General features: G+C 41.0%; 1 protein-coding gene across 1 annotated transcript in view; it reads left to right on the plus strand.

Moving 5' to 3' along the window:
- The window catches only part of LOC140209736 (NT-3 growth factor receptor-like), a 946852-nt gene that overhangs the window by 737682 nt on the left and 196389 nt on the right, over positions 1-12781 (plus strand). Inside the window, exon 12 of the mRNA XM_072278139.1 lies at positions 9018-9209. Coding sequence (XP_072134240.1) covers positions 9018-9209 — 192 coding nt within the window. The remainder of the gene's footprint in view (positions 1-9017; positions 9210-12781) is intronic.

The following is a 12781-nucleotide window of genomic DNA, read 5'->3' on the forward strand; positions in this document are numbered from 1 at the left end:
TATATCCCTCTTATCCCCATTATCCTGCCTTCTTCCCTCTCTCTCTTTAAATATACCGGTTGACATGGCCTCCATAGTTGCCTGTGACAATAATTCCACAGATTCACCTCCCTCTGGCTGTACGACTCTATGGCAATACAATATCTGAATTAAATTCTATTCCCTTTGCTTGAAATTTCTCAGCAATTTCTCCTTGCGAATTTGGGAACAAATTTCAAATGTACATTTGGAAAGGTCTGTTCCACGCTGTAAATAGAAATAAAATTGCGGCTATGATTGCTCAGTCTGTTGATGGCGGTGGGCCATTCGTGCATTGGGCAGTCTGTACACTAACCATGAGGTTTGCTTCAGCAAAATCTGTGTGGATTCTGCCTGGTCAGGTTAGCGGCTGTGGAGCCTGGTGATTGGAACCTTCCGCAAGCAGGCCCCGCCTGAGCTGCAACTACTGTCCAACAGGGCCTCCACCACTTCAACCCACCCTCATCCCAATCCAGTACCCAGCCTTTACGCTGATATAAACTCATAGAGCAGCATGGTAGTGTAGCATTTAGATTAGATTCAACTTTATTGTCATTGTGCCGAGTACAGTTACAAAGCCAGTGAAATGCAGTTAGCATCTGACTGGAAATGCAAAGAACAGTGTTATTGACAAAATAACTGTGAATAAAAAGTAAGTGCTACAGCACACAAATATAAAAGTACTGAGACAGTACAATATGGGTGCAATACTGCTTAGCGCTGTGATGTGAGGTTCAGCAGGGTCACAGCCTCAGGAAAGAAGCTCTTCCTGAGCCTGCTGGTGTGGGAGCGGAGGCTCCTGTAGCGCCTACCGGATGGGAGGAGAGTAAAAAGTCCATGGTTAGGGTGAGATGCATCCTTGATAATGCTTTTCGCCCTGCCCAGGCAGCGTTTATGGTAGATGTTCTCAATGGTGGGCAACTGGGTGCCGATAATCCACTGGGCAGTTTTCACCACACGCTGGAGTGCTTTGCGGTCTGATACGGGACAATTGCCATACCACACTGAGATGCAGTTGGTGAGTATGATCTCAATAGTACAGCGGTAAAAGTCTATCAGTATCCTGGGACAGAGGTGAGCTTTCTTGATGCTCCGCAGGAAATAAAGGCGCTGTTGCGCCTTTTTGATCACCAGATCAAAACTATTTACAGTAATGTTTTACATTGCTGGTGATCAGAGTTCAATTCCTGCTGCTGCCTGTAAGTTTGTCTGTTCTCCCATGACCTTGTGGCTTTTCTCCTTGTGTACTGGTTTCTTCTCTCATTACAAAGGTGAACGGATTAAGGTTACTAAATTATGAAAGAGTTTTAACTTCCATCATGAAATGATTGTACTTCCATATTTGGACTCCTGTATGAATCAAGCCAGGCTTTGATGGTGCATTCTCAAACTTCTTTTAAAAGTATAATTTCCTGTGTTTTCTTATTTGGTTCTGCAACTTTGATGAGGAGGTCAACATTCACATATTGTAAAGGAAAGATTAGACTTGAACAGCCTTTACATTTTCAAGATCTATGCCACAGACAAGAGCAGTGAACTGTAAATCCAGCAGTGAAATTAGGAGAGCCTTTTGCCTCTTACCCAGGGCACTTTTTAGCTGCTATCTGCCTGCTGTCATAAGCAGGATTTAAGGCAGGGTGTTCCCAAATGCTTTTATGCATGGACCCCTACCGTTAATTGAGAAGTCCATGGACCCCAAGTTGGGAACCCCTGTTTTAAGGTGACCACAGAAACTCACTTAAAGTGAAGCTGAAAAGCCGTGTGGGAGAAAATGTAGTTGAGGGGTATGATAAGACCTCAAAGAGGACCATAACCTTGTCATAGGGTTTGGAATCTTGCATTTGTCAATGACCCAGAGAACAATAGTGGCTGGAGTCAGGGCTTTATGCTTTGGCTCTTGATAGGGTCATCCATGCCAAACAGGTCAAGGGGTAGAGGGCAGACTAAGAGCAGTCCAATAGTCCTCCAGGTTCGGGGGTTCATCTCAGGGCTAACAACCCTGACTGGAAAAACAAAATTGTTATGGAAACAACAATGAAGAATCCTTCTACATCTGAGTGTGATGGTATTCCTGAGTCTCCACTAGGACTTGCATGACAGACAGTAGTGAAAACCGAGCTACTGACACAATGACGGAAGTCCTGAACACCGCCAGAGACAGTGGACCTTCATTGCTGCCCTAAACACCAACCGCATAATGGGCAGTAGAGTAGAGAGAGTATAATGGGAGTAAGATTTAAGAAGAGGATATCAGCTTCGATATAGATTAGTGTCATCAGCATGGAGTGTAGCAATACAGATTGTAGAGTATTATCAGCAATAGACTTCTCTAATACAGTTTAAAATATCCAGTGACAGGGTGCAGTGTACAATGATGGAAGACTCCAGCACTAGTCATAGGGTAACCAACAGTGGTGGAGTGCTCCAGTGCAGGTAGTAGACAGCATTATCAGTAATGCAGATTGTTGAGAGTATTTCAAGCAATGGGTTGTAGTGAGGATTAGCAACGGTGTTGTGCTCCAGAACAGATATTAGAATGTGTTATCACCAATGTAGAGATCAAATACAAATTGCAGCAATATTTGGTAGCAACAGTAGAGTCCTCTAGTTGTAGAGAGTATTTCCAGCAATGGAGTTCCTTAACATGGATTGTAGGGATGACTGGTAGTCACGGACTTCCCTGGTAGCATAATGCTTTATAGCACCAGCTGTAAGGAGCTTGTACGCTCTACCCGTGCATGTGCAGGTTTCTTCCGCATGATCCAGTTTCCTCTCACGTTGCATGACGTATGGGTTATTAAAGTTCTGGGCATGGTATTTTGGCACCGGAAGCATGAGGAGACTTGTGGGCTGCCTCCAGCACATCAGTGTGGGTTGTTGATGCAAACTACGTATTTCACTGTATCTTTCGAGGTACATGTGACAAATAAAGCTAAGCTTTATCTTTACCTTAGAATTCACAGTAATGGGATGACGTATTATCAGCAATGGACAATATGTTGAATATTGTCAGTAATGGAGTGCTCTGATACAAATTGCAGAGAGTGCTGGCCAATATGTAGTGCTCCAGAAAGGGTCAGCCAAAGGAACACATGCCTGTCCTCACAGAGGGATAAGAAGTGGAAAGAATGAGCAATTTCAAAGCTGTTGGGTGTCAATATCTCTGAGGATCTGTCCTGGGCCCAACATATCAATGCAGCTAAGGAAGCATGATGGCAGCTATATTTTATTAGGAGTTGTAGGAGATTTGTTATGTCACCAACAACACTCACAAATTTCTACAGATGTACTGTGGAAAGCATTCTAACTGGCTGCATCACTGTGTGGAGTGGAGGGTGGTGTATACTGCACAGGATCGAAATCAGCTGCAGAGTGTTGTAAACCTAGTCAGCTCCGTCATGGGCACTAGCCTCCTTAGTAAATGATATCCAGGACATCTTCAAGGAGCAGTACCTCAAAATGGCAGCATCCATTATTAAGGACCCCCATCTCTCTCAGGACATGCCCTCTTCTCATTGCTACCACCAGGAAGGAGGTACAGAAGCCTGAAGGCACACACTCAGTGATTCAGGAACAGCTTCTTCCCCTCTGCAATTGATTTCTGAAGGGACGTTGAACACTTTATATTTTTGTAGATTTGTACTTTTGTACTACTTCATTAAATTAACTTGTATTTTATATTTATTTTATAACTATTTTATTTTACAGCTAAATAATTATATATACACACATACACCCACCTTTACTGTAATTCAGAGCTTTTTCTATTATTATGTATTGCACTGTTCTGCTGCCACAAAATAGCAAATTTTGCGACATGGGTGGATGATATTAAACCTGATTCTGATTTTGATTTCTGTGTAGATGGAAAGAGAAATAGCAGTGATGAATTTCTGTAAAACAGATTACAGAAAGTAATGGCAGCAATGAAATCCTCCAATACAGATCATCAAAGATGCATACAAAATGCTGGAGGATCTTCTGTGTGTTACTCCGGATTTCCTACATCTGCAGAATCTCTTGTGTTTAAGATCGTCAATGATGGTGCTTCCTATTTCAGAATTAGTGAAGTATTGGCAGCAATAGAATTGTCCTGTGTTGAATGTTGAGTAACGACAATGAAGGAGTTTTCTTCTGCGGGTCTTGGAGGACATTGCTAAAGATGGTAAAGCAAAAGAGAATTCAATCATTGCATTTTCAAATGCAGATTGTATAAAATATTGGCAGCAGATTGTTGAGACTATAATTAGTAATGGAATTCTCCAAAACAGATTGTGGAGAATATTCACCATGATGGAATTTTCAAATACAGAATGCAATGACAACGATTGAGTGCTCAAAAGTAGATGGTACAGAATACCATCAGCAAATAGAGTTCTCTGACACAGATCGTAGAGAATATCAGTGATCTAGTTCACTAATATACATTGTGGATAATATTCCCAGTGATGGAGTCTTCCAGTAGAGTATGCAAAGCATTGGCATTGATGGAGTGCTGCAGTACTGATTGTCGTGATGGAATGCTATGGTAGATTATATGGTAATGAGAAGTCACTCATTGTTAAAGTAGCTGAAAATCTAACTTTTCTCAAATGGTGGATGACTACTTTATATATCACAATAGTCAAATGTAAATCATTCCAAAACCTAGGGCAGGAAAGGAAAAAAAATGGTCTGTATATCTGGCAGATTCCCAATTTATGCAGTGTTCTTCCAGAAAGTGACACTTCATCATGAGTAATTGTGCAAAGCACTTAGCTTTAAGTTAAATTGGTTATCTGACACAAAAGGCAAATAACACCACAGTCAACCCCCATTTTGCTGAGTAAATAAATAGCTAAAAAGCTGATTTAATTCCAAGCACAGTGGTACAAAGCTCTGACTCACATCAGTAAGATCTTCAGCATTCTGCCTCCATTCAGAAGACAAATAACTAGCAGAAAAAGATCTGCCACCTTGCGTCCAGTTATTAACACTTAATTTTGCCTTCGCTTTGTTATCAAATGCACATCAAGGGATTTTTTTCCCCCCAGACAATTTGTTACTAGTTGCATGCAGTTGCTGGGTTAAATCAACTGGAATATTAATCAAAGGGAATATAGTTGGTTATAAATTCAGAGGGAACCAGTATTTTATCACTGAAAAGAAGTGGGTTTATACACTCCATGGCCACTTTATTAGGTACCCCTGATGGTTAATGCAAATATCTAATTGTCCAATCATGTACCAGCAACTCAATGCATCAAGGCATGCAAGATATTCAGTTGTCCTTCAGACCAAACATCAGAATTGGAAAGATTCCCGGCATAAACATCACCAAGGATCTCACATGGTCTGTACCTACCAGCTGTGTGGTGAAAAAGGCACAACAGCGCCTCTTTCACCTCAGATGGTTGAAGAAGTTTGGTGTGGGATCCCAAATTATAAGAACTTTCTATGGGGCACAAATGAGAGCATCCTGACTGGCTGCATCACTGCCTGGTATTGGAACTGTACGTCCTTCAATTGCAAAACTCTGCAGAGAGTGGTGTGGACAGCCAAGTGCATCCGTAAATGTGAACTTCCCACTATTCAGGACATTTGTAAAGACAGGCGTATAAAAGGGGTCCGAAGGATCATTGGGGACCCAGGTCACCCCAACCACAAACTGTTCCAGCTGCTACCATCCGGGAAATGGTAACACAGCATAAAAGCCAGGACCAACAGGCTCCAGGACAGCTTCTTCCACCACGCCAACAGACTGCTTATTCATGCTGACACAACTGTATTTCTATGTTATATTGGCTATTCTGCAGCAAATACTATTTATTATAAATTACTATAAATACATTTATAACATAAAGAGTTTTACTTCTCACGTATATGAAGGATATAAGTAATGAGTCAATTCAATTCAGCTGTGATCAAAGTGACTTTGACCGTGTTGGAGTATCTCAGAAACTGATCTGCTGATTTCCTGGGATTTTCACACACAACAGTCTCTAGAGTTTACAGAGTATGGTGTGAAAAACAAATAAAGACATCTAGTAAATGGCAGGTCCAAGGGTGAAAATGCCTCGTTAATGAGAGGAATTGGAGGAGAATGGTCAGACTGGTTCAAGCTGACAGGAAGGCGTAGCTAACTCAAATAAACATGTGTTACAACAGTGGTAAGCAGAAGAATATCTCAGAATGCATAACACATTGAATCTTAACGAATCTTAACATAGATGACCACAGCAGCAGAAGACCATGAAAATATATTCAGTGGCTTTTTTATTCAGAACAGGAGGTACCAAATAAAGTAGGCACTGAGTGTATATTTCTTCATTGTTAAAAAGAAATATCTTTACAGAGTAGAACTGCTGTATTAATGACTAGTGAATAAATTGTATTGCACCTTTTTGATGCAATAGTTGACAGTAATAATTTTCTTTATTCTGATAGCCATGCTTTTGAAAATAAAACTTGAGCAATTTTTAACTGATGGAGACTATCTTTAAGTGTTAAGTGATGCTAAATTAATTTGTAAAGAATATTTTTGCCTAGAAATGGATCAGACGGTGTCATATATTTTTGCACAGCATAATTCAATTGCAGTGAAAAGTAAAATGTAACGGAAAATAAAGGACTTAACATCAGTAACACACAAGTAAAAATATTTTTGTTTCCTGGGCATGACACTTGCTTACACACAAGGAAGCCAACCATATGTACTGGTGTCCAAGTGTATATGAAATCCGACCAGTAGCAAGTGCAACTATTCCACTTTCGGATTAGTCCTGATGTTAAGGTGTTTGAGTGTTCGGACATAAAGCGAATGTTGACTTTGACATGCAGCTTCAGATCTGATATGCACTGAAGATTAAATCTAAAATGCAACTCTGAACAATGGGTAGACAACGCTGATTTAAATTTGTTATTTGTGTGTCTGTAGTATGGGTGCGAAGGAGGGAGGTGTGAAAGGGGTGTGTAATTCAAAGGAAACATTGTAAATATGGATTTGTTTGAATTGATCTGAATTTTTCTTCGATCGTTAGCATATAAGATGTTGTGTAGGGCTGGGCCAACAGACCTTTCCACTGAAAAGGCTCTTGATATGATGGCTGCTGTATCTTGTTTTATGGAATAAAGAAGCTACTTCATATCCGCCAGTACTTTTCTCCAATGACTTCATTCACACTACAACATTGATTCCTCCGCTTACTTATCAGCCTTCCTCTGCCCTCCATTCATCTCCATGGCACTATATCGCACAATGCCCACCTACAGCATCTCTGACCCTAACTGATCCTAAATACTTTGCAGATGTGTGTGTGTTGCTGGCATTACACAGGCTGATTATTTATCACCCCAAAGCAGGCACCTTTCATTTATAAGCAGTTTCCTTTGTGTCCTTATGCATCTCAGAGAATTCCTGTGTTACAGCTGTTTTGGTAAGATACCTGCTCTGATAGAATTCACAAATCACTGCCCACAAATTTGAGATACGGAATAAAATTTGCTTTTGCAGAACTTATGTAAAAATTTATAAACTCCAATCCAAATCTCTGATGTGTGCACAAACGACATAGCTTCACTTTGTGGAAAATCACAATATGGGCTGTTTTCTTGGAAGACAAGTCCTACTCGCTGTCTGCATTCTGAACTACTAACCCCTTCAGTTTCTCTCATGTTTTGACACTCAACCTTCTGGACTGCATTATCTCCCAGATGACCAGTGTCTCCGTTTTAAAATTTCCATCCCTATATTCAAATCAGTTCAGGATCTTAAATTCCACTCTTTATCATTTCCATTCACAATTAGAAAACCCTTTGAGTTCACTTGATTCTAACCTTTTCTACAACTGTGAAATTAACCTTGTTCATGCCACTAAAATTTCCTTTCAATCAACTCAACCTCCATCTAACATTGAACAACATGAGTAAAGGACATCTATTGATTCCCTGTACTGTCAGTTGCCTTTATTGCAATGGAGACAAATCTGACACAGGGTGTAGATGGTAACCAGAACATGTAGATAATAAACTCTTTAAGAGGGCATTTTTCCCCAGAGTACAGGCCTCTGCAAATGCCTAAGGCACATTATATAGCTGGAATGCCCAGGACTTTTGCACAGTACTGAATTTGTCAACGTAGAGTGGAGAGCGACTTTGTAAATCTGGCAGGAGTATAAGGATGTTGGGAGTGACGAAGGTGGTGTGCAGAGGAGGAGTGCTGGGGTAAGGTGGTGCGGTTACACCCAGCCCTGAAACTCCAGGCAAGGTCATTTGGTTTATCGATCATTACAGAATGTCTCTCTGGTGCTTCCCTCTCCCTCCTCTCTCCCTTCCCCTTTTCCCAATCATGATTCCCCTCTCCCTGTCCCCTTCCCACTCTCAGTCCACATAGAGACCCATATCAGAATCAGGTTTATCATCATTCACATATGTCATAAAATCTGTTTTTTTTTGTGGCAGCAGTACAATGTGATCCATAGAATAACTCCAGTACTCTGCAAAAGTCTTATGCACCCTAGCTATATATATGTGCTCAAGACTGTTGCACAGTACTATATGCATTTGTATTTAAGTACAAACCACAACCCATCAATTTGCTTAAACCATGAATATAATGCACCAGCATATGTGATACCATCATGTGTTATTCAAACTAGTTTAAAAATAAAATGAGAAATAAGATTGCATGGAAGTTTATATTCTGATAACTGTGTATTTCTGTGACTACTTATCAACTACATGACATTACAACTTGGTCATATACTTGAAGAATTATGGTTCCTGCTTGGGTGGGTTGATGGGGTCTGGGTGAATGTTGCTAGGTTTGGTGGGGATGGAAAAAGTAATGTTGACCGTGTAAGGTCTAGACGAGGAGTTCCCAACCTGGCGTCCATGAACCCTTTGTTTAATAGTATTGGTCCATGGCATTAGAATGATTTGGAACCCCGGTCTAGAGCATGGAGCAGGTCAATTGCCATTCGTGGTGAAGGACGTAAGCAGCATGTATTGCTCTGTTACAGGTCCCGTGGCAGTGATGAGTGGTGAGGAAGACTCTGGCAGCCCCCTCCACCACATCAATCATGGGATTATCACCCCCTCATCCATGGACATCGGACCAGATGCGGTGGTTATTGGGATGACCAGGATCCCAGTGATTGAAAACCCCCAGTATTTCCGGCAAACCCATACCCTCGGGAAGCATCCAGAGACATGTAAGTGCAAATATTTCTGAGTTCTGTGTGTCTTTTGCATTATGATCCTCCACACTACACTGTGAATAATAACTGCTGGGAACAAGCTTGCATGCTAGTCAGCCAATGGGCTACAAGTGTCCTTCCTTATATATGGGTGCAATTTAGACATCAGTGCCTTCAGAAAGGACAATTCCTACAGTGTGTGAAATCCAATCAGGTCTAAATGGTTACTGAAATGTGCTGCAGCACAAGGGTCATGTGCACTAAGTGTGAAATAAATCGTAACACATGCATTGAAGGCAGGATTGCCCAGAATGTATTCCGATAGTAGATGGACATAAGCTCAGCCATGAAATAGAAGATCTTCAGAACAGCACAGATTCTGCAGACTAAGCTGTCCCCTGGGACCATGGACACTTTATGACATTGTTTCAGGTTAGTTTAAGAGAAACAACATATAACACAAGACATTTCGGGAACCCATCCCTGAAGTCTGAGTGAGTCAGGAGGGGAATAAATGTAAGGCTGAAACATTGAACAAGTATGCTGTCTCTGTCTTCCTGAAAGAGGAATAGCAGAGAACTTAGTCATAGTCATACTTTATTGATCCCGGGGGAAATTGTTTTTTGTTACGGTTGCACCATAAATAATAAATAGTAATAAAACCATAAATAGTTAAATAGTAATATGTAAATTATGCCAGGAAATAAGTCCAGGACCAGCCTATTGGCTCAGGGTGTCTGACCCTCCAAGGGAGGAGTTGTAAAGTTTGATGGCCACAGGCAGGAATGACTTCCTATGACACTCTGTGTTGCATCTGGGTGGAATGAGTCTCTGGCTGAATGTACTCCTGTGCCCAACCAGTACATTATGTAGTGGATGGGAGACATTGACCAAGATGGCATGCAACTTGGACAGCATTCTCTTTTCAGACACCACCGTGAGAGAGTCCAGTTCCACCTTCAGACTGCAAGTGAAGGAAGAGCTCAGGAAAATTAAAATGAGTCAGAAAAGTCACAGTGGTGAAATAAATGGGACTAAAAGAAGATAAAACACCAGCACTGATGGCCGTCAAATTTTGAAGGAGATGGTTGTGGAGATAGTGGATATAGTGCTGGTTGATATCTTCCGAGGTTCCTTAAATTCTATAAAGTCATCTGCTTTGAAAGCCATCAAATGTACAGTATCCCTAAAGTTTAGGAAAGGAAGCAGAGGGAAAATAAAAATCCATAGACTAAACAGACTAACATCAGTCGTAGTGAAAACGTTGGAATGTATTATTGAGCAAGTGAAAACAGTGGACTTACAAAGTAATAAGAAGGCTAGGCAAAGTCATCATGGATTTATGAAAGGAAAGGCATTTTTGAAAAACAATAGACTGCATGCAGGAGGATAGTTAAGGTCAAACAAGTTGATGCGATGCATTTGAACTTTAGTAATACTTTAAGATAAGCTCGTACTTACATTAGTGAAGTACTGTACAGATGGGAACTGAGAGCAGCATTCAGATAGCTAAAATCTCAAAAAATCTATAATAAAAAAACAAAAACACTAGAAAAACTCAGTAGGTTAATGAGCCCCTCTTTCCACAGATGATGGCTGACTTGCTGAGAATTTTTTGCATTCCTACTGATAATGCAAAGTTGAGGCTGGTGTAGGATGTGTGGCGAATGCAAGGACACTTCATTGGGATATAGCCATGTTACCTGAATGTGTGAGACAAGACACCTAAACTGTAATGCTGGGAAATGTAAGGTCATCTGTGTTAGTAGGGAAAATAAAAGGGCAGATTGTTTTTCAATTAGTGTCATAGAGTCCTAGAGCACGACAGCTCAGAACAGGTCCTTTGGCCCATTTAGTGTGTTCCAAACTGTTATTCTGCCTCGTTCCATCGACTGCACCTGGAACCCTACCCCCAACCCCCATCCACGTACTTATCCAAATTCCTCTTAAATGTTAAAATCAAACCTGCATCCACCACTTCTGTTGTTAGCTCATTCCACACTCACACTACCCTCTGAGAGAAGATGTTCCCCCTCAGGTTCCCCCTAAAATTTTCACCTTTCACCCTTAACCCACAGGAATGGCTCCAGGGTGTCCTTGTACATAAATTACTGAAAGCATACATTTATGTTCAGCAAGCAACTCTGAAGGCAAATAGTGGGTTGGCGTTTACTACAAGGGAACTAGAGTACAACTGTGGAGGTCACTGCATCTTGAGTATTGTATACAAGTGTATACAAATATTCTTGCCAGGACCTGAGGACCTGAGTTTTAAGAATATGTTGATGAGGTTAGGACTTTATTCCTTGGAAAGTAGGAGGATGAGGGGGGGATCTTATAGAAGTATACAAAATTATACGAGATATGGATAGGGTAAATACGTGTGAGCCTTCACTCCAGTAAATGGGTGAGACTAGAGCTAGAGGTCAAAGGTTGAGGGTGAAAGACAAAAGTCTTAAGGGGAACTTGAGGGGGATCTACATCACTCAGAGGGTGGTGTGAGTTTGGAATGAGCTGCTGGCAGAAGTGATGGATGTGGGTTTGATTGCAATATTTAAGATTAGTTTGGATAGATACATGGATGAGTGGGGTACGGAGGGCTATGCTGCCGGTGTAGGTAAGTGCAACTGAGCAGAAAAACGGGTCAGCCTGAACTAGATGGACTGAAGGGCCTGTTTCTATGCTGTGGTCCTCTAGGACTCCCTGTTATAAGGTCTCCCCATTATAAAAGAGTGTATGTGTGCAATCCAGAAAAAGGTAATGGCAAACCAATTCTGTAGAAAAGTTTGGCAAGAACAATCATGGTTGAGACCATGATCACCCACATCATGCGACACGGCACATGATGATGATGATGGTGATATGTGCAATATAGGGAGTGTAATAATATCTGATCAGACTGATTCATGGAGTGGCAGATTTGTTATACGAGGAGAGATTAAGCAGACAAGCGTATATACTCTCGTGTTTAAAAGAATAAGAGGTAATCTTATTGCCGCAAGTAAAATTTTCAAGTGTCTGACCAGATAGGTGTCAAGTTGATGTTTCCCCCGGTTGTGAGGTCTTAAAACAGCGAACAGTATCTCAAAATAATGGCCATTGTGGAGATGGATGAGAAGAATGCACATCATGCAGAGAGCAGTGAATCATCAGAATTCATGACCCGAGAGAGTTGTTGAATATATTCAAGGCAGAGATCAGGAGAACTTTTTTGATATTAAGAAAATCAAAGGATATAGGATTAGTGCGGAAATATACAATGAAGTAATGGTTCAGTCGCAATTGTACTAAAGGACAAGAGGGTAGGTGAATATTCATGCTTCCATTTCTTGTGATCTTAGGTAAAGCCAACACTCAAGGTTATTCAGAAAAGGCTGCTTTTTTTAAGTGAATTTTTTTGCACTTCCATCTCAGAAAGTAAACTTTTCCAACAAACCTAAGGGAGGAAACTAGGCGTTTTTGTCCATTCTCTCAAACCATTGTCCATCACTCCTGCGAGTGCTTACATTTCACACATATGTACCTTTGGCCAGCAAAATTAAAATATCTTAAGGAGACCAGGGAAAGTGCAATAAATCAAGGTATTT

The sequence above is a fragment of the Mobula birostris genome, chromosome 14 (genome assembly GCF_030028105.1).
Source record: "Mobula birostris isolate sMobBir1 chromosome 14, sMobBir1.hap1, whole genome shotgun sequence".
NCBI lineage: Eukaryota > Metazoa > Chordata > Chondrichthyes > Myliobatiformes > Myliobatidae > Mobula > Mobula birostris.